The sequence below is a fragment of the Pseudorasbora parva genome, chromosome 6 (assembly GCF_024679245.1).
Source record: "Pseudorasbora parva isolate DD20220531a chromosome 6, ASM2467924v1, whole genome shotgun sequence".
In the NCBI taxonomy this organism is placed as follows: domain Eukaryota; kingdom Metazoa; phylum Chordata; class Actinopteri; order Cypriniformes; family Gobionidae; genus Pseudorasbora; species Pseudorasbora parva.
The window spans coordinates 1,502,483-1,524,982 of NC_090177.1; the positions used below are offsets into that span (position 1 = coordinate 1,502,483).

General features: G+C 49.5%; 2 protein-coding genes across 2 annotated transcripts in view; both read left to right on the forward strand.

The window, feature by feature from the left end:
• Nucleotides 1–14,846, forward strand: part of cnga1b (cyclic nucleotide gated channel subunit alpha 1b) — a 29,525-nt gene extending 14,679 nt beyond the window's left edge. The window contains exons 7-9 of the mRNA XM_067445429.1: nt 4,891–4,997; nt 5,719–6,869; nt 14,265–14,846. Of these exons, the coding sequence (XP_067301530.1) occupies nt 4,891–4,997; nt 5,719–6,869; nt 14,265–14,489 (1,483 nt within the window). The 3' untranslated portion in view covers nt 14,490–14,846. The remainder of the gene's footprint in view (nt 1–4,890; nt 4,998–5,718; nt 6,870–14,264) is intronic.
• Nucleotides 14,847–15,481: 635 nt separating this feature from the next.
• nfxl1 (nuclear transcription factor, X-box binding-like 1) overlaps nt 15,482–22,500 on the forward strand; it is a 39,129-nt gene continuing 32,110 nt past the window's right edge. The window contains exons 1-8 of the mRNA XM_067445354.1: nt 15,482–15,570; nt 15,836–16,120; nt 16,260–16,372; nt 16,674–16,804; nt 17,345–17,523; nt 17,709–17,870; nt 18,595–18,695; nt 22,174–22,288. Of these exons, the coding sequence (XP_067301455.1) occupies nt 15,847–16,120; nt 16,260–16,372; nt 16,674–16,804; nt 17,345–17,523; nt 17,709–17,870; nt 18,595–18,695; nt 22,174–22,288 (1,075 nt within the window). The 5' untranslated portion in view covers nt 15,482–15,570; nt 15,836–15,846. The remainder of the gene's footprint in view (nt 15,571–15,835; nt 16,121–16,259; nt 16,373–16,673; nt 16,805–17,344; nt 17,524–17,708; nt 17,871–18,594; nt 18,696–22,173; nt 22,289–22,500) is intronic.

The window sequence follows — 22,500 nt, forward strand, 5'->3', positions numbered from 1 at the left end:
AATGCAGCGAACAGATATAAACATTCGCGCAACTCAGTTGCTGATCCGGAAAAGCAAATTACATCCACTGTTGCCTTACCGCGGGGTTTTTGGGGAATCTGTGCAGGACTGTCTTGGTCTGGCAACCAAAAACGCACTTTTTGATGTCATTGTTAATTGTGCACATTACCTGTGCAGCGCAGCCTACGAGCGCTTTGATGGGCATAGCCTGTTGCTTTCGCTCTCTCCCTCTCTCTCTCTCACACGCTTCCGGTAGAATTGTCCGTACGGCCCATACAAGGAAATTCCGCCCCCATTAACGTCAAAGGGGACGCATGATCGCAAAAAACTTGCCGAAACTTATGACTAACCGGAAGTAGTATTTTTGACAAAGAAATACTCCCATCAAACGTCCACCTTAACTTTTGAAACTTTGTCCATGTTTAGTATGGGATTCCATGTCTTTAACAGTGTAAAAAGATCAGTATGCATGAAACAGCATTTCACCCCCCCTTTAATGTCAAACAAACGATTAGGACATCACTCACTGCTCTTGATTGAATAGCTTTTGTAAGTTTAATAAGGAATAATCTTTCATTTAAACAGTTAAATATGCAGTTATTTTACATTTGATTACTTTATTACATTTCTGTAGGCTAGTAGACCTGTACATTATTATTTAATGTACACATGAGTGAGATCAAGTTAAACATTTTACTTTGAATTTTATTTTATACTGTTTGATGTTGCAATGTGCTAAATAAATATTTGCATAATTTGTAATTGATTTATTATTTGAAACTTTAATATTAATTAATGCAATTGCAATGCCTTGATTTTTAGTAAAGTTACTCAGTCATAGCATTAGCCATAAAAGCAATGGATAATTGGCATAATTTCTTTTAGTGCTTCGGTTTCAGCCAATAATTTTTATTTCGATGCATCCCTACTGACAATGTTCTGCTCGGTATGTCGTCAACACGCTTCAGGAGATGCCAAAACTAATAGTTTCATTGTTGGGACTAAAAACCTAAAAACCTAAAACTGGAAACATTGAGTGGCTGGTAGATTTTGAAATCCACCAGCCACAGTGGCCGGTGGACAAAAAAGTTAATTTCCATCCCTGATGCCTTCTTTCAGGAAGTTTCCCCTCAGGACGTTGACGAGCGTGCACTGCAAAAAATACTCCCCTTTTTTAATATTTTTGTCTTGTTTCCAGTCCAAATATCTAAAATATTCTTAAATCAAGATGCATTTACTAGATCAGTAAAATGACATACAATATTTTTCCTTGTTTTCTTAAAGGTCCCGTTCTTCGCATGTTTTTGAAGCTTTGATTATGTTTACAGTGTGCAATATAACATGAGTTCATGTTTCACGTGTAAAAAAACACAGTATTTTTCACACAATTGCCTTATCTGTACAGCGCTGTTTCCTCTGTCCTAAAAGCGGCCTGATGATTTCCTTGTTCTATGAAGTCCCTCCTTCAGAAACACTAAACGAGTTCTGATTGGCCCAGTGCTTCCCGTGTTGTGATTGGACAGCTGCTCATAGTCCAAACCCGCCGTAGTCCAAACCGCTCGTAGTCCACACCGGCCGCTCGTAGTCCAAACCGGCCGCTCGTAGTCCAAACCGGCCGCTCGTAGTCCACACCGGGCCGCTCGTAGTCCAGACCGGCCGCTCGTAGTCCAAACCGGCCGCTCGTAGTCCACACCGGGCCGCTCGTAGTCCACACCGGGCCGCTCGTAGTCCACACCGGGCCGCTCGTAGTCCAGACCGGCCGCTCGTAGTCCACACCGGGCCGCTCGTAGTCCAGACCGGCCGCTCGTAGTCCACACCGGGCGCTCGTAGTCCACACCGGGCCGCTCGTAGTCCAGACCGGCCGCTCGTAGTCCACACCGGGCCGCGCGTAGTCCACACCGGGCCGCTCGTAGTCCAGACCGGCCGCTCGTAGTCCACACCGGGCCGCTCGTAGTCCAGACCGGGCCGCTCGTAGTCCAGACCGGCCGCTCGTAGTCCACACCGGCCGCTCGTAGTCCACACCGGCCGCTCGTAGTCCAAACCGGCCGCTCGTAGTCCAAACCGGCCGCTCGTAGTCCAAACCGGCCGCTCGTAGTCCAAACCGGCCGCTCGTAGTCCACACCGCGCCGCTCGTAGTCCAGACCGGCCGCTCGTAGTCCACACCGGGCCGCTCGTAGTCCAGACCGGCCGCTCGTAGTCCACACCGGGCCGCTCGTAGTCCAGACCGGCCGCTCGTAGTCCACACCGGGCCGCTCGTAGTCCAGACCGGCCGCTCGTAGTCCACACCGGGCCGCTCGTAGTCCACACCGGGCCGCTCGTAGTCCAGACCGGCCGCTCGTAGTCCACACCGGGCCGCTCGTAGTCCAGACCGGGCCGCTCGTAGTCCACACCGGGCCGCTCGTAGTCCAGACCGGCCGCTCGTAGTCCAGACCGGCCGCTCGTAGTCCAGACCGGCCGCTCGTAGTCCACACCGGGCCGCTCGTAGTCCACACCGGGCCGCTCGTAGTCCACACCGGGCCGCTCGTAGTCCAAACCGGCCGCTCGTAGTCCAGACCGGCCGCTCGTAGTCCAGACCGGCCGCTCGTAGTCCAAACCGGGCCGCTCGTAGTCCAGACCGGCCGCTCGTAGTCCACACCGGCCGCTCGTAGTCCACACCGGCCGCTCGTAGTCCAAACCGGCCGCTCGTAGTCCAAACCGGCCGCTCGTAGTCCACACCGGCCGCTCGTAGTCCAAACCGGCCGCCCGTAGTCCAAACCGGCCGCCCGTAGTCCAAACCGGCCGCCCGTAGTCCAAACCGGCCGCCCGTAGTCCAAACCGGCCGCTCGTAGTCCAAACCGGCCGCTCGTAGTCCAAACCGGCCGCTCGTAGTCCAGACCGGCCGTTCGTAGTCCACACCGGCCGCTCGTAGTCCAGACCGGCCGCTCGTAGTCCACACCGGCCGCTCGTAGTCCAAACCGGCCGCTCGTAGTCCAAACCGGCCGCTCGTAGTCCACACCGGCCGCTCGTAGTCCAAACCGGCCGCTCGTAGTCCAAACCGGCCGCTCGTAGTCCACACCGGGCCGCTCGTAGTCCAGACCGGCCGCTCGTAGTCCATACCGGCCGCTCGTAGTCCAAACCGGCCGCTCGTAGTCCACACCGGCCGCTCGTAGTCCACACCGGGCCGCTCGTAGTCCAGACCGGCCGCTCGTAGTCCAGACCGGCCGCTCGTAGTCCAAACCGGCCGCTCGTAGTCCACACCGGGCCGCTCGTAGTCCACACCGGGCCGCTCGTAGTCCACACCGGGCCGCTCGTAGTCCACACCGGGCCGCTCGTAGTCCAGACCGGCCGCTCGTAGTCCACACCGGGCCGCGCGTAGTCCACACCGGGCCGCTCGTAGTCCAGACCGGCCGCTCGTAGTCCACACCGGGCCGCTCGTAGTCCAGACCGGGCCGCTCGTAGTCCAGACCGGCCGCTCGTAGTCCACACCGGCCGCTCGTAGTCCACACCGGCCGCTCGTAGTCCAAACCGGCCGCTCGTAGTCCAAACCGGCCGCTCGTAGTCCAAACCGGCCGCTCGTAGTCCACACCGGCCGCTCGTAGTCCAAACCGGCCGCCCGTAGTCCAAACCGGCCGCTCGTAGTCCAAACCGGCCGCTCGTAGTCCACACCGGCCGCTCGTAGTCCACACCGGGCCGCTCGTAGTCCACACCGGGCCGCTCGTAGTCCACACCGCGCCGCTCGTAGTCCAGACCGGCCGCTCGTAGTCCACACCGGGCCGCTCGTAGTCCAGACCGGCCGCTCGTAGTCCACACCGGGCCGCTCGTAGTCCAGACCGGCCGCTCGTAGTCCACACCGGGCCGCTCGTAGTCCAGACCGGCCGCTCGTAGTCCACACCGGGCCGCTCGTAGTCCACACCGGGCCGCTCGTAGTCCAGACCGGCCGCTCGTAGTCCACACCGGGCCGCTCGTAGTCCAGACCGGGCCGCTCGTAGTCCAGACCGGGCCGCTCGTAGTCCAGACCGGCCGCTCGTAGTCCAGACCGGCCGCTCGTAGTCCAGACCGGCCGCTCGTAGTCCACACCGGGCCGCTCGTAGTCCACACCGGGCCGCTCGTAGTCCACACCGGGCCGCTCGTAGTCCACACCGGGCCGCTCGTAGTCCACACCGGGCCGCTCGTAGTCCAAACCGGCCGCTCGTAGTCCAGACCGGCCGCTCGTAGTCCAGACCGGCCGCTCGTAGTCCAAACCGGGCCGCTCGTAGTCCAGACCGGCCGCTCGTAGTCCACACCGGCCGCTCGTAGTCCACACCGGCCGCTCGTAGTCCAAACCGGCCGCTCGTAGTCCACACCGGCCGCTCGTAGTCCAAACCGGCCGCCCGTAGTCCAAACCGGCCGCCCGTAGTCCAAACCGGCCGCTCGTAGTCCAAACCGGCCGCTCGTAGTCCAAACCGGCCGCTCGTAGTCCAAACCGGCCGCTAGTAGTCCAGACCGGCCGCTCGTAGTCCACACCGGGCCGCTCGTAGTCCAGACCGGCCGCTCGTAGTCCAGACCGGCCGCTCGTAGTCCAGACCGGCCGCTCGTAGTCCACACCGGCCGCTCGTAGTCCACACCGGGCCGCTCGTAGTCCACACCGGGCCGCTCGTAGTCCAGACCGGCCGCTCGTAGTCCACACCGGCCGCTCGTAGTCCAGACCGGCCGCTCGTAGTCCAGACCGGCCGCTCGTAGTCCACACCAGGCCGCTCGTAGTCCAGACCGGCCGCTCGTAGTCCAGACCGGCCGCTCGTAGTCCAGACCGGCCGCTCGTAGTCCACACTGGGCCGCTCGTAGTCCAGACCGGCCGCTCGTAGTCCAGACCGAGCATTTTTTCAGTGTGTTTGACTCTCTCTCTCTCTCTCTCTCTCTCTCTCTCTCTCTCAGAGCTTGTTTTGAGGAGTTGCAGGAGGACTATTTGATGTATTGGTTCTTTTTGGATTTCTTTTCGGATGTGGTTTATCTGGGTGATATGGTGTTCCGGACCAGGACAGGTGAGTCCCAGTCATTGTGTCTTATTTCTCGTCTAAATATCTAACAATTCTTAAATCAAGATGCATTTAATAGATCAGTGAAACGACATAAGATATTTGTTCTTGTTTTGTTAAAAAAAAATCTAAAATAAGTTTTTGCTTAAAACAGGCTAAATGATCTGCCAATGGGGTGAGAAAAATTTCCGTCCCAAACAGAAATAAGATTATTTTTCTCACCCCATTGGCAGATCATTTAGCCTGTTTTAAGCAAAAACTCTCTTCATTTTTGATATTTTTCCCCAGAAAACAAGAAAGAATATCTCAATATGTCATTTTACTGATCTAGTAAATGCGTCTTGATTTAAGAATATTTGGATATTTGGACTGAAAACATGACTAAAAAAATTTTGCAGTGTATTTTTATACTTTCTTCGTTTGTATGTGTGTAGACTTGGCATCCACATTCAGAATGCAAAGTTTAGACAAAGTAGTCTACACACACACACACACACACACAAACACACACACACACACAGCCCCTTAACCTACCCTTCAGGAAACATTCTGCATTTTTACATTTTTAAAAACACATAATTTGGTATTTTTATAAATCCATTTACATTGTGGGGACCGCTGGCTGCTGATCTCAGGTTTTACTATCCTTTGGTCCCCACAATGTAATATAAACAAGGACACGGACACACACACACCTGTCCGCACTGAAAGCTGTGTGTGTTGGCAGGTTATCTGGAGCAGGGTCTGTTGGTGAAAGACGAGAAAAAGCTCCGCGAACGCTACATGAAGAGCCTCCAGTTCAAACTGGACCTGGCCTCTATGGTTCCCACAGATGTCTTCTACTTCTACTTTGGGCTGAAATATCCCGAAATCCGCATGAATAAGCTACTGAGGGTCAACCGCTTATTCGAGTTTTTCCAGCGCACAGAAACACGAACAAACTTTCCGAACGTGTTCCGAATCTCCAACCTCGTCATGTACATCGTGATTATAATCCACTGGAACGCCTGCATGTATTATTCGTTCTCCAAAGCCATCGGTTTCGGATCGGATGCCTTCGTGTATCCTGACACCACGGATCCAGAATTCGGTCGTTTGGTGAGAAAGTACGCGTATAGCATGTACTGGTCCACTTTGACCCTAACCACAATTGGAGAGACTCCTCCGCCGGTCAAGAACTCGGAGTATTTCTTCGTGGTAACGGATTTTCTGGTGGGCGTCCTAATCTTCGCCACAATCGTCGGTAATGTCGGTTCGATGATCACGAACGCAAACGCGGCGCGGGCGGATTTCCAAGCTCGCATCGATGCCATAAAACAATACATGAGCTTCCGGAAGGTCACTAAAGATTTGGAAAAACGGGTCATAAAGTGGTTCGACTACTTGTGGACCAATAAGAAAGCAGTTGATGAAAGGGAGGTACTAAAATATCTACCGGATAAGCTAAGGGCGGAGATGGCGATAAACGTGCACCTGGATACGCTAAAGAAGGTACGAATCTTCGCCGATTGCGAAGCCGGACTTCTGGTGGAGTTGGTTCTGAAACTTCAGCCCCAGGTTTATAGCCCCGGAGACTATATCTGCAAGAAGGGCGATATTGGTCGAGAAATGTACATTATTAAAGAAGGAAAGTTGGCTGTTGTGGCTGACGATGGAGTTACGCAATTCGTGGTGCTTAGCGACGGAAGTTATTTTGGAGAGATTAGCATCCTTAACATCAAGGGAAGCCGCGCCGGGAACCGCAGAACTGCTAACATTCGCAGCATTGGCTACTCGGACCTATTCTGCCTGTCCAAAGATGACCTGATGGAGGCGCTGACCGAATATCCTGATGCCAAGGCCATGCTGGAGGAAAAAGGGCGGCAAATCCTCATGAAGGTACGAAAGCGTCAACTCACAGGTGGACAAAGTAATACGGAAGAGGATTAGGGTTAAGATTTTAAAAAAATCTCAAGATTAAAGTCATTATAATGCGAGATTAAACTTGTTATATTTCGAAAAAAAAGTAGAGATACAATCTTGAGAATATATCTGTTAAATATTGAGGGTAAAGTCGTTGTGTTTTGAGAAAAATCTTGTTATATTTCTAGAAAAAAGTCGAAATAAGATCTTGAGAATAAACTCATTAAATATAATATCGATAATAAAGTTGTTGTGTTTTGAGAAAAAACGTTATATTTCGAGAAAAAATTCTAAATAAAATCTTGAGAATAAACTCATTAAATATCGAGAATAAAGTCGTTCTGTTCGAGAATATATTACGAAAAAAAACTCAAAATAAAATCTTGAGAATAAACTAATTAAATATTGAGAATAAAGTTGTGTTTCGAGAAAAAACTCGTTAAATTTTTAGGAAAAAAGTAGAGATACAATCTTGAGAGTAAACTCATTAAATATCAAGAATAAAGCCGTTGTGTTTTGAGAGAAATTTAGTTATTGTGATAAAGTCATGAATGCCTGGCCAAAAAAATCGGGTCATGAGGCGATTCAGCGTGGCCGCCTGTCCCAGGTGGCCCGCCATTGGATTCGAGTGAGCCGCCTGGAAAAGCATTTCCCGGCGGCTCTTTGGTACTAACAACTGGGTTGTATCTACCTTTGTCTGAGTGTCTTGGGTCACTCGATACAACCGATCCTTTATTATGGCAAAATACGGATACGAGACAGGCGAGGCAGGTTGGAGAGGCTGGCCGTCAATCGATCGGACCTGTTGGAAGGCATTTTTGAGGGTCTCATCTTGTGACTGCTCCAGAGGAAAGTCATCGCGGTCCGAGAGAATCAGTCTCTCGATCCCGCTCGGTTCCTCTGAAGCTGTTCCAAAGGGTCCCGCCTCAGTCTCTCCAAGCTGCACTCGCGCCGCCCCCCTCCTCGCCTTTTCCTCCCAAGCGGCATCCGAACACAACGATCCCAATAAAGCCGGAAAGGCGGGCCAATTCGTTCCCAGAATTAGCGGATGCCGGAGGTGGGGACTAACCGCCACCTCTACATTATGCTTTTTCCCCCTAAACTGTATCGTGACTGGGACAACCGGATATTCCACCACATCCCCGTGCACACACCGCACCTTAACCATGCGGCTTGTATCCAATGCCCCAGGCTGCATCAGACTTTGATGGATCGAGGTTTGGTTACATCCTGAATCCACCAAAGCCTGATATGTACCCCCCTTGATACTCACAGGAATTTGGTACTCTCCTGCTTGATCGGGGGTGGCCCGCGGGACGTTCGGGATCCGGATCATTGTTCCGATGTCCATCATCGGACATCGGTCCACAAAATGATCCGGATCACCGCACCGCCAGCAGGCCAGCCCATGCCTGCCCGCCGCCCCTGCGGGGAGGGGGTTGGAGAATGAGCGCGGGGAGGGTGTGAAACCAGAGCCATTGTCCCCACCCTCCCCCAGCGGCCCCGCCCCCCTGGGCGGAGCCCGCGAACTCCCGGACGGTCCTGGGCCCATCCCACCCCGGCCTCTGGGGGGAACGCGAGGAGGGCCTGGAGGACGGGACCTGGGGAGAGGGACAGGGCGAGAGGGAGAGACAGAGGGGGGAGAGAGAGACTGAGAAGTTAGTGAGGGCTCGCCGACCCCCGGGCACGCCACCAGGTGGTCCTCCGCCAGGTTGATGGCCGTCTCCAGCGATGTGGGCCGGTGGCACTGGACACACTCGGCGGTCTTTCTTGGGAGCCGAGTGATGAACTGCTCCAGCACCACCAGATCGACCCGGCCAAGAGCCATCTGCAGCACGAGTCCCGGAGCTGTTGGGCCATCGCGAAGGGTCGGCCGGCCTCGCCCCATTCCAGGGAGCGGAACCTCTGACGGTGTTGCTCCGGGGTCCGACCGACCCGCTGTAGGATGGCCCTCTTGAGATCCTCGTATTTCAGGAGGTTTGCCACCGGCAGATGTTGTGCGGCCGCCTGGGCTTCTCCTGATAGAAGAGGTATGAGGCGCACCAGCCACTGTGCCCGGGGCCAGCCACAGGCCTCCGCGGCCTTCTGAAAAAGGTCTATGAAGGCCTCCGGATCGTCTTCTGGCCCCATTTTGTGGAGGGGCACGTGGACCGGTGCGCTGGCCAGCCCGGCGGCTTCGGCGCGAACCTCCCGATCCATCCAGCTCCGGAACCTCTCGCGGTCCTCTTGCTGGCCGCGGACAATCGCCTCGAAACGGCGCTCTTGGTCTGCCCGCAGGTCCAGCATCGCCTGGTGTTGGTCTTGGTGGAGGGCCGCGAGGGAGGTGATGATGTCCGCAAACGGCGAGGCGGAGGGCGTCTGCATGGCGGCGGCTCGGTCCTACTTCCTTCCCGGGTTTCGGCACCAGTGTGATAAAGTTCGTTTTGTGAGGAAGGAAGAGGACAAGGGGGTCGGCTTGACTGCTGACGCTCTTTATTAAATAAACAAAAACTCAGTCTCTGCACACTTCTTTGTCAGTGTGTATTTCTCTCAGTCACTTCCGGGTTCCGGTTCAAACGTTCCGCTTCCGGGTCAACGTGTTTCACAACTCAATGTCCGTGTGTGGGTCGCGCCAGCAGTCCCTCTCTCTCTCCTCGGTCTCCGGTTCCACCGATGTCTTATACCCTCTCCGCGCTCATTACTGGAACGAGAGACAGGTGTTATTAATCTGCGTCCAACCCACTCACTTACCGCTCGTCCCGCGACTCTCTCTCCCGCTGCAGACCTCGCTGAACCACGCCCCCCTTTCCACAGTTATATTTCGGGAAAAAAGTTGAAATAAAATCTTGAGAGTAAACTCATTAAATATCAAGAATAAAGTCGTTGTGTTTTGAGGAAAAACTCGTTATATTTCGTAAAAAAATGTCAAAATAAAATCTTGAGAATAAACATATTAAATATTGAGAATAAAGTCATTATTGTTCTCTTTCTCCCAGACATTTACATGTTTTTATGAGACATTTATCGTGTATTCCAACAAAGCAGATTTTTTATATTTTTAGAAAACTGAAACATGCTTTATAATTGTGGCCATGAGAGCTCACACTGCGCCGAGGAATCGTCTTCCATTTCTATAAACTGATCAGTGTTAAAAAAAAAACTGTTGGGAAAATTCACATAATCCTACAAGAGTGATTACTGATATTCCTTCTGCAAAAATAAAACAACAACAAACACACCTTTTTAAAGATGAAACCCATCCACTGACTTTCAAAGCTGCGACAGAAACGACTTTCGACTTCGAGGACCTTGATAGAAATGTAGTGGAGTAAAGAGGACGATATTTGTCTTTCAGATGGAGTGAAGTTAAAGTCATACACTGTCAAAAAAAGTCCAACATTTTAAGGCACAAGTGGCCGTCACTGGGGTGGGACCCTTAAGGGTAGATTTTTGTACCTCTAAATCAGGTGTAGCCAAGTTCGGTCTTATTAAAGAGCCGAAAGTATAAACTTGTGGCTCCCAGCATGCATTGCCGCATCATGTACGTCAGCATTCATTCGCTGATTCTTGATATCTGTGTGCATCTAAACTTTTCCCCCTTTAGAATGTTTTTAAAAATCTAAATTTAGAACGTCTGATCTGTGGCAAGAAAGCATTGCTGGCGAATATTATTTATTAATATTTTTATTCAGTGATGAGTTTAGTCAAACATTATTCCTCATGATACTGTTTGTTTATGGCTTCTTTTGTTTTAAACTGTGTCTTGTTTACAATGTAACAAAAACCTCAAACTTACTTACAAATTCAACTAAACACTGCAAATAATGCTCTTCTTACTCAGTATTTTTGTCTTGTTTCTAGTCCAAACATCTAAAAATTCTTAAAACAAGAAGTATTTACTAGACGTGAACATGAAGTAATTGTCTTGTTTTGGGGAAAATACCTCAAAATGAAGAGAGTTTTTGCTTAAAATAAGATAAATAATCTGCCAATGGGGTGAGAAAAATAATCTTAATTCAAACAGAAAACAAGATTATTTTTCTCACCCCATTGGCAGATTATTTATCTTATTTTAAGCAAAAACTCTCTTCATTATGAGTTATTTTCCCCAAAACAAGACAATAATTTTTACTTGTCTAGTAAATGTTTCTTAATGTAAGAATTGTTAGATATTTTGACTAGAAACAAGACAAAAATACTGAGGAAGAAGAGCATTATTTGCAGTGAAGGAAACACTGATCTCCATAATGGTGAGCAAACATTTTAATAAAACATCTAAACCTCTGATAACTCTCAATAAGAGCTTCTGTAGACGTCTTTCAGGGTTGGAACCAAACTCTGCAGGATAGCGACCCACTAGGACCGAACTGAGGAAAACTATGGTATAATTGAACCCTATACCAATTACACTGCAAAAAAAGGCTCTTCTTACTCAATAATTTTGTCTTGTTTTTTGTCGTTTCTTTGTCTTGTTAAAAAAAAGAATTCTTTTTTAACAAAAATATACACTATTGGTCAGTAATTTGGGGTCAGTCATTTTTTTTTTCTTTTTTGAAAGAAATCAATAATTTTATTCAGCAAGGATGTGTTAAATTGATAGTAAAGGAGATTTATATTATTTGAAAATATGTTTTTATTTTGAATAAATGCCGTTTTTCTGAGCCTTTTATTCCCCAAATATATTAATCAGCAGAACCGTCTTCAACACTCCTAATGAATCCTCATCTGAGAATGATTTCTGAAGGATCATGATCACTGAAGACTGGAGGAACCATCCTGAACATTCAGCTTTATCACAGAAATAAATCAGCATTTAAAGGAGAATATATTGAAAATCAAATATTTTAAATTGTAATAATTTATCACAATATAAAAAAAAAAATCTGTATTTTTGATCAAATAAATGCAGGCTTGATGAGCAGAAGAAACTTCTTCCAAAAACATTACAGTAATGTGTCCAAACATTATATATATTAGGGATGCCACAACACTCAATATAATGTGTTGTTTTAAATATCTAACTAATAGTAGATCTTTAAATATCTAAATATTCTTAAATCAAGATGCATTTACTAGATCAGTAAAACAACATGAGATATTTTTTCTTGTTTTGTTGAAAATAACTCTAAATGAAGAGAGTTTTTGCTTAAAACAGGCAAAATGATCTGCCAATGAGGCGAGAAAAATAATTTTGTTTCTCATTGAAATCTTGTTATTTGCTTCCGAACAGAATTAAGATTATTTTTCTCACCCCATTGGCCGATTATTTGTCTGTTTTAAGCAAAAACTCACTTCATTATGATTTTATTTTCAACAAAACAAGAAAAAATATCTCATGTCGTTTTACTGATCTAGTAAATGCATCTTGATTTAAGAATTGTTAGATATTTAGACTAGAACATTACTAAGTAAGAAGAGTGTTTTTTACAGTGTGTGTAACTTTAAAGGTAATCCCCTTACCTTTTTATCCCCTTATCTTATCATTTTTATCCCCTGTAGGAACACAATTGTTGAGAGTGTAAGTTTCCAGAATATAATATTACTCAAGAAGAATGACTTATTTAGTGTCCAGCTCTGCCTGAACTCTGCTCACTCTTAGAAGAAAAGGCTCTTTAGAGAACCTTAAAGGGTTCTATTGGCACTACGTATCTGGAACCCCTAAAGGACTCAATAGAGAACCAAAGAGTGCCAAAAGGGTTCTTTCTTGTCATTATAGAACCTATTTAGCATAAAAGGTTCTTTGGAGTTGACTTTGGTGTGGATTATTAGAACCTTTTTAGCATCGTTAACCCTTAACAGTTTTGATCATAACTGGAAAGAATCATTATAATAATATAGGAAGATGAATATTGATTAAGGCTTTGATTATGAATTTAATTAGGATATATATATATATATATATACACGGGTATATTGAAGCGGCAGAATCTTTTTTGCACTCAAAAAAATGACTTGTTGAATTTACTTTAAAAATATGTGGTGAGTGGCTGCACACAACTATGCTGAGCACGTTTTACAAATAATAATTTAGTTATATGAACAAAAGAAATTCAAGTAAAGCTGACACTATTTCTTCGAGTAAATACAAACCATTTGAATTTCTCACCATTACATAATATTTATATGTGCCGTATTAATGATGTTATGTTAAATTTATAAAAGTTTATTATGTGAGGTGAACACTGTTATCAATGTAATTGGCCTTTAAAAAATTTAAATAACAACAAGTATATTTTAAAAAATAAAATGCTAAATTAACTCATTGGACAAACTAAAATACACTCTAAAAAATTCTGAGTAAAAAACAACCCAATGTTGAGTCAACTAACCCAGCAGTTTGGTTGTTTTAACCCAGCGACTTGGTTATCTTAAGCAAATATTTAACCCAACCGCAGGATTTAAACAACCCAATCGCAGGATTAAAACAACCCAATCGCTGGGTTAAAACAACCCAATCTCTGGGTTAAAACAACCCAACCACTGGGTTAAAACAACCCAATCGCTGGATAAGACAACCCAACTGCAGGATTAAAACACCCAAATCGCTGGGTTAAAATAACCCAACCGCAGGATTAAAACAACCCAGTTGCTGGGTTAAAACAACCCAACCGAAGGATTAAAACAACCCAATCGCTGGGTTAAAACAACCCAACCGCAAGATTAAAACAACCCAATCGCTGGGTTAAAACAACCCAACCGCAGGATTAAAACAACCCAATCGCTGGGTTAAAACAACTCAAATTGCTGGGTTAGTCCAAATTTGACCCAACATTGGGTTAAAACAACCCAGCATTTTTTAGAGTGTATTTAATTGAGAGCCGGAATTACATCCAATGAATTTGTATAGAAGTGCCCACAGCCTAAACACACACACACACACACACACACACACACACACACACACACACACACACACTCTTCTGCATAATGGTGACCATAATTACAGAAACTCCGCACATTTACTCTCTTAGCGCCGTCCCTTGCAAAGCATGCTGGGAACTACAGACCCACTGCCGTTAGTTATATCAGCACAAATATTTCATGTCGTTTTAACGCAAATTAATGAAGTAAACTTCAATGTTAAATATATTAGGCTGATTGAACACATTTCGACACAACTTAATTTAATTAGGTGAAGTAAACATCATTTAAATGTGTCTTATCTATGAAGGGCCTGGATCGTTTTTTTGAGTGGCGAAAAGGGTTCAATAATGACAAGAAAGAACAATTTTGGCATTTATAAAGGGATCTATATTGACCCTTTTAGGGGTTCCACATACATAGCGCCAATGAAACCCTTTACGGTTCTCTATCGATCCTCTTCTTCTAAGAGTGGGAGGGTTTGTACAGGTTGTGTTTGGAGCACTCATAAGCAGAGCTCTTTATCCTCAGGACAATCTTCTGGATCTGGAGCTGGCCAAACAAGGGCCGGACCCCAAAGATATGGAGGAGAAGGTGGAGAAGATCAGCGGCGTAATGGAGGAGCTCCAGACGCGCTACGGCCGCCTGCTGGCCGAACACGAGGCGGCTCAGGCCAAGATGAAGAAGAGGATCGGCAGACTGGAGAAGAAGATCCCAGAGCACAGCGCACAGATGGAGGAGCTTCACACACACTAGAGCGTGTGTGTGTGTGTGTGTGTGTGTGTGTGTGTGTGATGGGTAGGTTTAGGGCCAGTGTAGGGGGATAAAATGTCCAGTTTGTACGGTATAAAAAACATTACGTTCGAGTCCCCACAAAGATAGTGAACCAGAAGTGTGTGTGTGTGTGTGTGTGTGTGTGTGTGGGCATGTTTTTGTGACATATGAGGACACAAATGTGTATAATGCCATGGGTATGACACAGGTATTACAGGAGAGGGTGAAATATGAGGACATTACCCATGGCCCCACTTTACAAAAGGCTTATAAATCACACAATGTTTCCTCTGATGGGTAGGTTTAGGGGCAGTGTGTGTGTGTGTGTGTGTGTGTGTGTGTGTGTGTGTGTGTGTGTGTGTGTGATGGGTAGGTTTAGGGGCTGTGTAAGGGGATAGTAAATACGGTTTGTACAGTATAAAAACCATTACGCCTATGGAGAGTCCCCATATGTAACAAAAACAAACGTGTGTTTGTGTGAGTGTGTGTGTGTGTGTGTATGACAGAGAGAAAGAGAAGATCCCAGCGCACCGATAGAGGAGCTTCTCACACACACACTAGATCATATGTGTATGTGTGGACCGGAGTGTGTTCGATCTGCTCAATGCTAATGTTAGATACTGTGCAGATGATTGGTTAGCACATCGTGTTACAAACGTGTGCTTTATTCTGTCATGAGAATGTTGTTAGCATAATGATCCACTAGCTTCACTGAAACTGATCAACATTTGTATTTAGACACACTCATAATGATGCTGCTCTAGCAATATCTGTTTAATCAGAGAACTAAATAAAAATACTTCTTCAGTAAAGAATTTCTGACCAACCCCGTGTGTTTGTTTTATTTATTTTTCCCCTCTCTCTTACTAATGATTGAACGATAATAATGTGAAATGCAGACGTGTCTTTAAAACGACTTCATCTGAAGGCTAATAATGGGAGTTGTAGTTTTTATGAGCAGTTCGCGCCTCACCGTCAGCTGTTAAGGACTACATCTCCCGTCATGCACCGCTGCGCTGACGTCTTCCGCACGCGCGCCGATTTCTGAGCCTGACTCGTTTCGGTAAGTCTCTTTATTTGAATCAAAGTGTTTTTCTTTGCTTTTCGCGAATGTTATCGCAAAACTATACACTGATTTATGAACCGATGCGGAGAAAGAGCAGGCGCTTTTTATTGACAGATAAGTCCAGTCTGCTCGTGTGTGTTTTTACCGTGTGTTTTTTAGCGTTATTGTGTGGGTTTACCCCGGTGACATAAGTTTAATCATGACTCCGGTGGTTTTACACCGTTTCTCCGGTGATTTGCAGCGGTTTGTGATGTTGTTTTAGGAGCCGCCATTATGGACCCGGTCTGGAGGCAGCGGGGTCGAGGGCGGGGTCAGGTCAGAGGTCACCCCCCCTCAGCGGCGGGTCCCCCTGGAGCGGTGAGGTCAGAGGTCAGCTCGTCTCAGTCCAGGTTCGAGGAGATCCGGAAGGGTGACCTCGCGGCCGCTCAGCGACTGGCCACTGATCCGCTCAGCTCTTCCTCTGAGGATGAGGAAGAAGATGAAGAAGATGGAGGAAAGCGCGGGAAGATCCTACAGTCGGCTCTGTCTCCGTACGCGGCTCACACAGGTGTGTGTGTGTGTGTGTGAATCTTTACGGTCTATGGTGTGAACCATGGTGTGAACTCGAGGAGGAGGAGGAGGAGTGAGCAGAGGCAGTGACGCTCATCTGTGTGTGTGTGTGTGTGTGTGTGTGTGTGTGTGTTCAGGTGACGCTGAGGTCCGTCTTCTGGAGCAGACGCGACATTATTTACATGAAGTGTGTCAGTCTGGAGGAGTCACGTGTCTCATCTGCATCGCTTCTGTCAGGAGGACACAGGCCGTGAGACACACACACACACACACACACACACACACACACACACACACACACACACACACACTGCCCCTAAACCTACCCATCACAGGAAACATTCTGCATTTTCACTTTCTCATAAAAACTCCTCCTGTGTGATTTATAAGCCTTTTGTAAAGTGGGGCCATGGGTAATGTCCTCATATTTCACCCTCTCCTGTAATACCTGTGTCATACCCATGGCATTATACACATTTGAGTCCTCATATTTCACAAACATGCTCACACACACACACACACTCACTCACAGGTGTGTGTTTGTGTCTCAGGTGTGGAGCTGTGTTGGCTGTTACTGTATCTTCCACATCACCTGCATCCAGAAATGGGCCAAAGACTCCGTGTTCCTCGTGTCCTCGCTGACCGACGACGATTTCGGCAAAAAGGACCATCCCTGGCCCTGGTGAGTCTCCGACCAATCACAGGGGTGGAAATTAATGTTTATAACCGATGATGTTTAACTGCATGTGAAAATTAATTCTACAAGCTCTACAAAACTTAAAGGGTTAGTTCAGCCAAAAATGAAACTCCTCTCCCTAATGTCACTCCACACCCGTAAGACCTCCGCTCATCTTCACACACAGTTTAAGATATTTTATATTTAGTCCGAGAGCGTATGCAAGTGTATGCACACTATACTGTCCATGTCCAGAAAGGGAATAAAAACATCATCACAGTAGTCCATATGAGACATCAGTGGGTTAATTAGAGTCTCTTGAAGCATCCAAAATACATTTGGGTCCAAAAATAACAAAAACTACGACTTTATTCAGCATTGGCTTCTCTTCCGCGTTTGTGTTCAATCCTCAAATAAAGATTCAAACGGTTATGTGACATCAATGATATACTGGAAGCCATAAAAGACTATGCATTTGGCTGGTGGCGGGTGATCATTTCCATCCCTCCAATCAAATGCTGGTGTGTGTGTTTCTGTGTGTGTCAGCCCGAAGTGCAGGCGCGAGTACAGTCCTCGCGAGACGCCCACGCGCTACCACTGCTATTGCGGGAAGGAGGCAGAGCCGACCCCTGACCCCTGGCTCCTCCCACATTCCTGCGGACAGGTGTGTGGTCGAGAGGTGAAGCCATTGTGTGGGCATCGCTGCCTGCTGCTGTGCCATCCAGGTACACACGCAAGCACACCCTCACTCACTCACTCGCACACTCCCGCGCACACACACACACTCATACACTTCGGCACGTACAAACACGCACACACACTCTCACACACACATTATAATGGCTGTGTGTGTTCCTGAAGTGGTTATATGTAGAGTGTCTCTCTCTCTCCGTGTGTGTGTGTGTGACAGGCCCGTGTCCGCCCTGTCCTCAGATGGTGAGTGTGTCGTGTCTCTGTGGGAAATCGTCTCGTGTTCCTCGGCGCTGCAGTGCTAAAGCCTGGAGCTGCAAACAGATCTGCAGACGCACACTCCCCTGCCGGACACACACCTGTGCTAACCCCTGTCACGCAGGTACGAGTGTGTGTGAGAGTGAGTGTGTGTGTGTGAGAGTGAGTGTGTGAGAGAGAGTGCGAGTGAGTGTGTGTGTGTGAGAGTGAGTGTGTGTGTGTGCGAGTGAGTGCGTGTGTGTGTGAGAGTGAGTGCGAGTGAGTGCGTGTGTGTGAGAGTGAGTGCGTGTGTGTGAGAGTGAGTGAGTGTGTGTGTGTGAGAGTGAGTGTGTGAGAGTGCGAGTGAGTGCGAGTGAGTGCGAGTGAGTGCGAGTGAGTGCGAGTGAGTGCGAGTGAGTGCGAGTGAGTGCGAGTGAGTGCGAGTGAGTGCGAGTGAGTGCGAGTGAGTGCGAGTGAGTGCGAGTGAGTGCGAGTGAGTGCGAGTGAGTGCGAGTGAGTGCGAGTGAGTGCGAGTGAGTGCGAGTGAGTGCGAGTGAGTGCGAGTGCGTGCGAGTGCGTGCGAGTGCGTGCGAGTGCGTGCGAGTGCGTGCGAGTGCGTGCGAGTGCGTGCGAGTGCGTGCGAGTGCGAGCGAGTGCGAGCGAGTGTGTGTGTGTGTGTGCGTGTTTGTGCGAGTGAGTGCGTGTTTGTGCGTGTGTGTGTGAGAGAGCGTGCGTGTGTGTGTATGCGTGAGAGCGTGTTTGTGTGAGTGCGTGTTTGTGCGTGTGTGTGTGAGAGAGCGTGCGTGTGTGTGCGTGAGAGCGTGTTTGTGTGTGTGCACCCTCCTCAGGTGAGTCTCTCTCTCTGACAGGTGAGTGTGTGGCGTGTCCGAGGGTCAGTCTGCAGGCGTGTGCGTGTGGCCGGCGGCGAGCGGAGCGGCCTTGTGCCAGTCCGGAGTGGCACTGTGAGCAGGTGTGTGTTGGCCTCCTCTGGTGTGTGTGTGTGTGTAGGCCTGTCGCGATAGTCAATAAATCCGTTAATCACACAATAAAAATAATGAGCGTGATAATTTTTCTGGCCGTGATAATTTCCATTTGCACGCTTGTTTTTTTTCCTCGTCTCTCTCTCTGACTGCGCGCGCCTCGTGTGTTTGGGGAGGAGTTTATAATCGCGTCTCGACTCGTAGACTGGGTGAGGAGACATCAGGCTTGGCCAGATCCGTCTGGAGCTCGTGGCTCTTCGGTTGCAGAGCCGCGCGCAAAGTTACAAAATTTAATGTGCACAATGGCAAGCAAAATGGGGTCATTTCACTCGCCGTTGACGTCATTTTAGCCGCGCTCGAGCGGACGCGTCGAGTATAAACGAGGCTTAAAGCTACACTGAGAAATGCGAGTTAATTCTTCAGTTCAATCTTTGTGTGCTAAAGGCTCATGAGTTCCTGTAGAGGTAGCAGTGCACGTTCTCCTTTTGCCAAATAAATGAAAAGCATGTCATTAATGTCTTCTCTCACGCCGTATCAAAATCTCACGAGCTTTCCTCAGAGATGGTCAAGCTCAGCTTGTGCATCATTACATTATATACATTTTTTTTAATACTGAATCCTAAAGCGTGGATAATTCAGCTATATATCATATGCTGAAGTAAAGTGTTGACGATTAAAAGAAAAAAAAGAATGGTACAGACCCTAGAGGCGTGACCCTAGAGGCGTGACCCTAGAGGCGTGACCCTAGAGGCGTGACCCTAGAGGCGTGACCCTAGAGGCGTGACCCTGAAGTCGTGACCCTAGAGGCGTGACCCTGAACCCGTGACCCTAGAGGGCGTGACCCTAGAGGCGAGACCCTAGAGGCGAGACCCGAGAGGCGAGACCCTAGAGGCGAGACCCTAGAGGCGTGACCCTAGAGGCGTGACCCTAGAGGCGAGACCCTAGAGGCGTGACCCTGAAGCGAGACCCTAGAGGCGTGACCCTGAAGCCGTGACCCTAGAGGCGAGACCCTAGAGGCGAGACCCTAGAGGCGAGACCCTAGAGGCGTGACCCTGAAGCAAGACCCTAGAGGGCGTGACCCTAGAGGCGTGACCCTGAAGCGAGACCCTAGAGGCGTGACCCTGAAGCCGTGACCCTAGAGGCGAGACCCTAGAGGCGTGACCCTGAAGCGAGACCCTAGAGGCGTGACCCTGAGGCCGTGACCCTAGTGGCCGTGACCCTAGAGGCATGACCCTAGGGGGCGAGACCCTAGAGGCGTGACCCTAGAGGCGTGACCCTGAAGCCGTGACCCTAGAGGCGAGACCCTGAAGCCGTGACCCTAGAGAGCGAGACCCTGAAGCCGTGACCCTAGAGCCGAGACCCTAGAGGCGTGACCCTAGAGGCGAGACCCTAGAGGGCGAGACCCTGAAGCCGAGACCCTAGAGCCGAGACCCTAGAGGCGAGACCCTAGAGGGCGAGACCCTGAAGCCGTGACCCTAGAGGGCGAGACCCTGAAGCCGTGACCCTAGAGCCGAGACCCTAGAGGCGTGACCCTGGAGAGCGAGACCCTAGAGGGCGAGACCCTGAAGCCGTGACCCTAGAGCCGAGACCCTATAGGCGAGACCCTATAGGCGTGACCCTAGAGGCGTGACCCTAGAGGGTGAGACCCTGAAGCCGTGACCATAGAGGCGAGACCCTGAAGCCGTGACCCTAGAGCCGAGACCCTATAGGGCGAGACCCTGAAGCCGTGACCCTAGAGCCGAGACCCTAGAGGCGTGACCCTGAAGCCGAGACCCTAGAGGCGTGACCCTAGAGGCGTGACCCTGAAGCGAGACCCTAGAGGCGTGACCCTGAAGCCGTGACCCTAGAGGCGTGACCCTGAGGCCGTGACCCTAGTGGCCGTGACCCTATAGGCGTGACCCTATAGGCGAGACCCTAGAGGCGTGACCCTGGAGAGCGAGACCCTAGAGGGCGAGACCCTAGAGCCGTGACCCTAGAGCCGTGACCCTAGAGCCGAGACCCTATAGGCGTGACCCTATAGGCGAGACCCTATAGGCATGACCCTAGAGGCGTGACCCTAGAGGGCGAGACCCTGAAGCCGTGACCATAGAGGCAAGACCCTGAAGCCGTGACCCTAGAGGCGAGACCCTAGAGAGCGAGACCCTATAGGGCGAGACCCTGAAGCCGTGACCCTAGAGCCGAGACCCTAGAGGCGTGACCCTGAAGCCGTGACCCTAGAGGCGTGACCCTGAAGCGAGACCCTAGAGGCGTGACCCTGAAGCCGTGACCCTAGAGGCGTGACCCTGAGGCCGTGACCCTAGTGGCCGTGACCCTAGAGGCGTGACCCTGAGGCCGTGACCCTAGTGGCCATGACCCTAGAGGCGTGACCCTAGGGGGCGCGACCCTAGGGGGCGAGACCCTGAAGCCGCGACCCTATAGGCGTGACCCTATAGGCGTGACCCTATAGGCGTGACCCTATAGGCGTGACCCTAGAGGGCGTGACCCTAGAGGGCGTGACCCTAGAGGGCGTGACCCTAGAGGCGAGACCCTAGAGGCGAGACCCTGAAGCCGTGACCCTAGAGCCGAGACCCTAGAGCCGTGACCCTGGAGGGCGAGACCCTAGAGGGCGAGACCCTAGAGGGCGAGACCCTAGAGGGCGAGACCCTAGAGGGCGAGACCCTAGAGCCGTGACCCTAGAGGGCGAGACCCTAGAGGGCGAGACCCTGAAGCCGTGACCCTAGAGGCGTGACCCTAGTGGTGAGACCCATAAGCCGTGACCCTAGAGGCGGTGAGTGTCACACACGCCGAGACCCTAGAGGCGTGACCCTAGAGGCGTGACCCTGAAGCGAGACCCTAGAGGCGTGACCCTGAAGCCGTGACCCTAGAGGCGTGACCCTGAGGCCGTGACCCTAGTGGCCGTGACCCTAGAGGCGTGACCCTGAGGCCGTGACCCTAGTGGCCGTGACCCTAGAGGCGTGACCCTGAGGCCGTGACCCTAGTGGCCGTGACCCTAGGGGGCGTGACCCTAGGGGGCGTGACCCTAGAGCCGTGACCCTAGAGCCGTGACCCTAGAGCCGTGACCCTAGAGCCGAGCCGTGGGTTTTGTGAACCGCCGCCCCTAATATGCTCCTAAAACCCAATCATACGTCGCAGTTTTCATCATTTTATTTATTGTTTTTGGTCTTTATTCAAAGTGCATTTTTGTTAATAGACTGAGTCCATTGCTTTTATTGTTTTTGGTCGTTTTGTTCAATTATTGTGGATATTTAAAATGTGTCCGTTTTTAGTGTTAAATAGTAAAAAATAGTTCAAAGTAATCTTTGAAAAGGTGTAGCTGCATTATTATGCCTTTATCATTATTTTAGATGAAAATGGTCTCAGAACGACAATATTATCGTTTATCGTAATCATTTCTCGGCCAATTAATCGTCCAGCAAATTTTTTTATCGTGACAGGTGTGTGTGTGTAACCGCTGTCCCGTGTGTGCAGGTGTGTGGACGCCCGCTGTCCTGTGGGAATCACACCTGTGAGCGAGTGTGTCACGCCGGAGTGTGTGGAGGATGTCCTCGCGCTGGAAATCGCTCCTGTTCTTGCGGAAAGACGAGTAAGTTCACACACACTCTCAAACACACACACACACACACACACACACACACACACACACACACACACTCACTCTCTCTCTCTCTCTCTCTCTCTCTCTCTCTCTCTCTCTCTCTCTCTCTCTCTCTCTCTCTCTCTCTCTCTCTCACACAAACACACACACACACACTCTCTCTCAAATATACACACACACACACACACACACACACACGT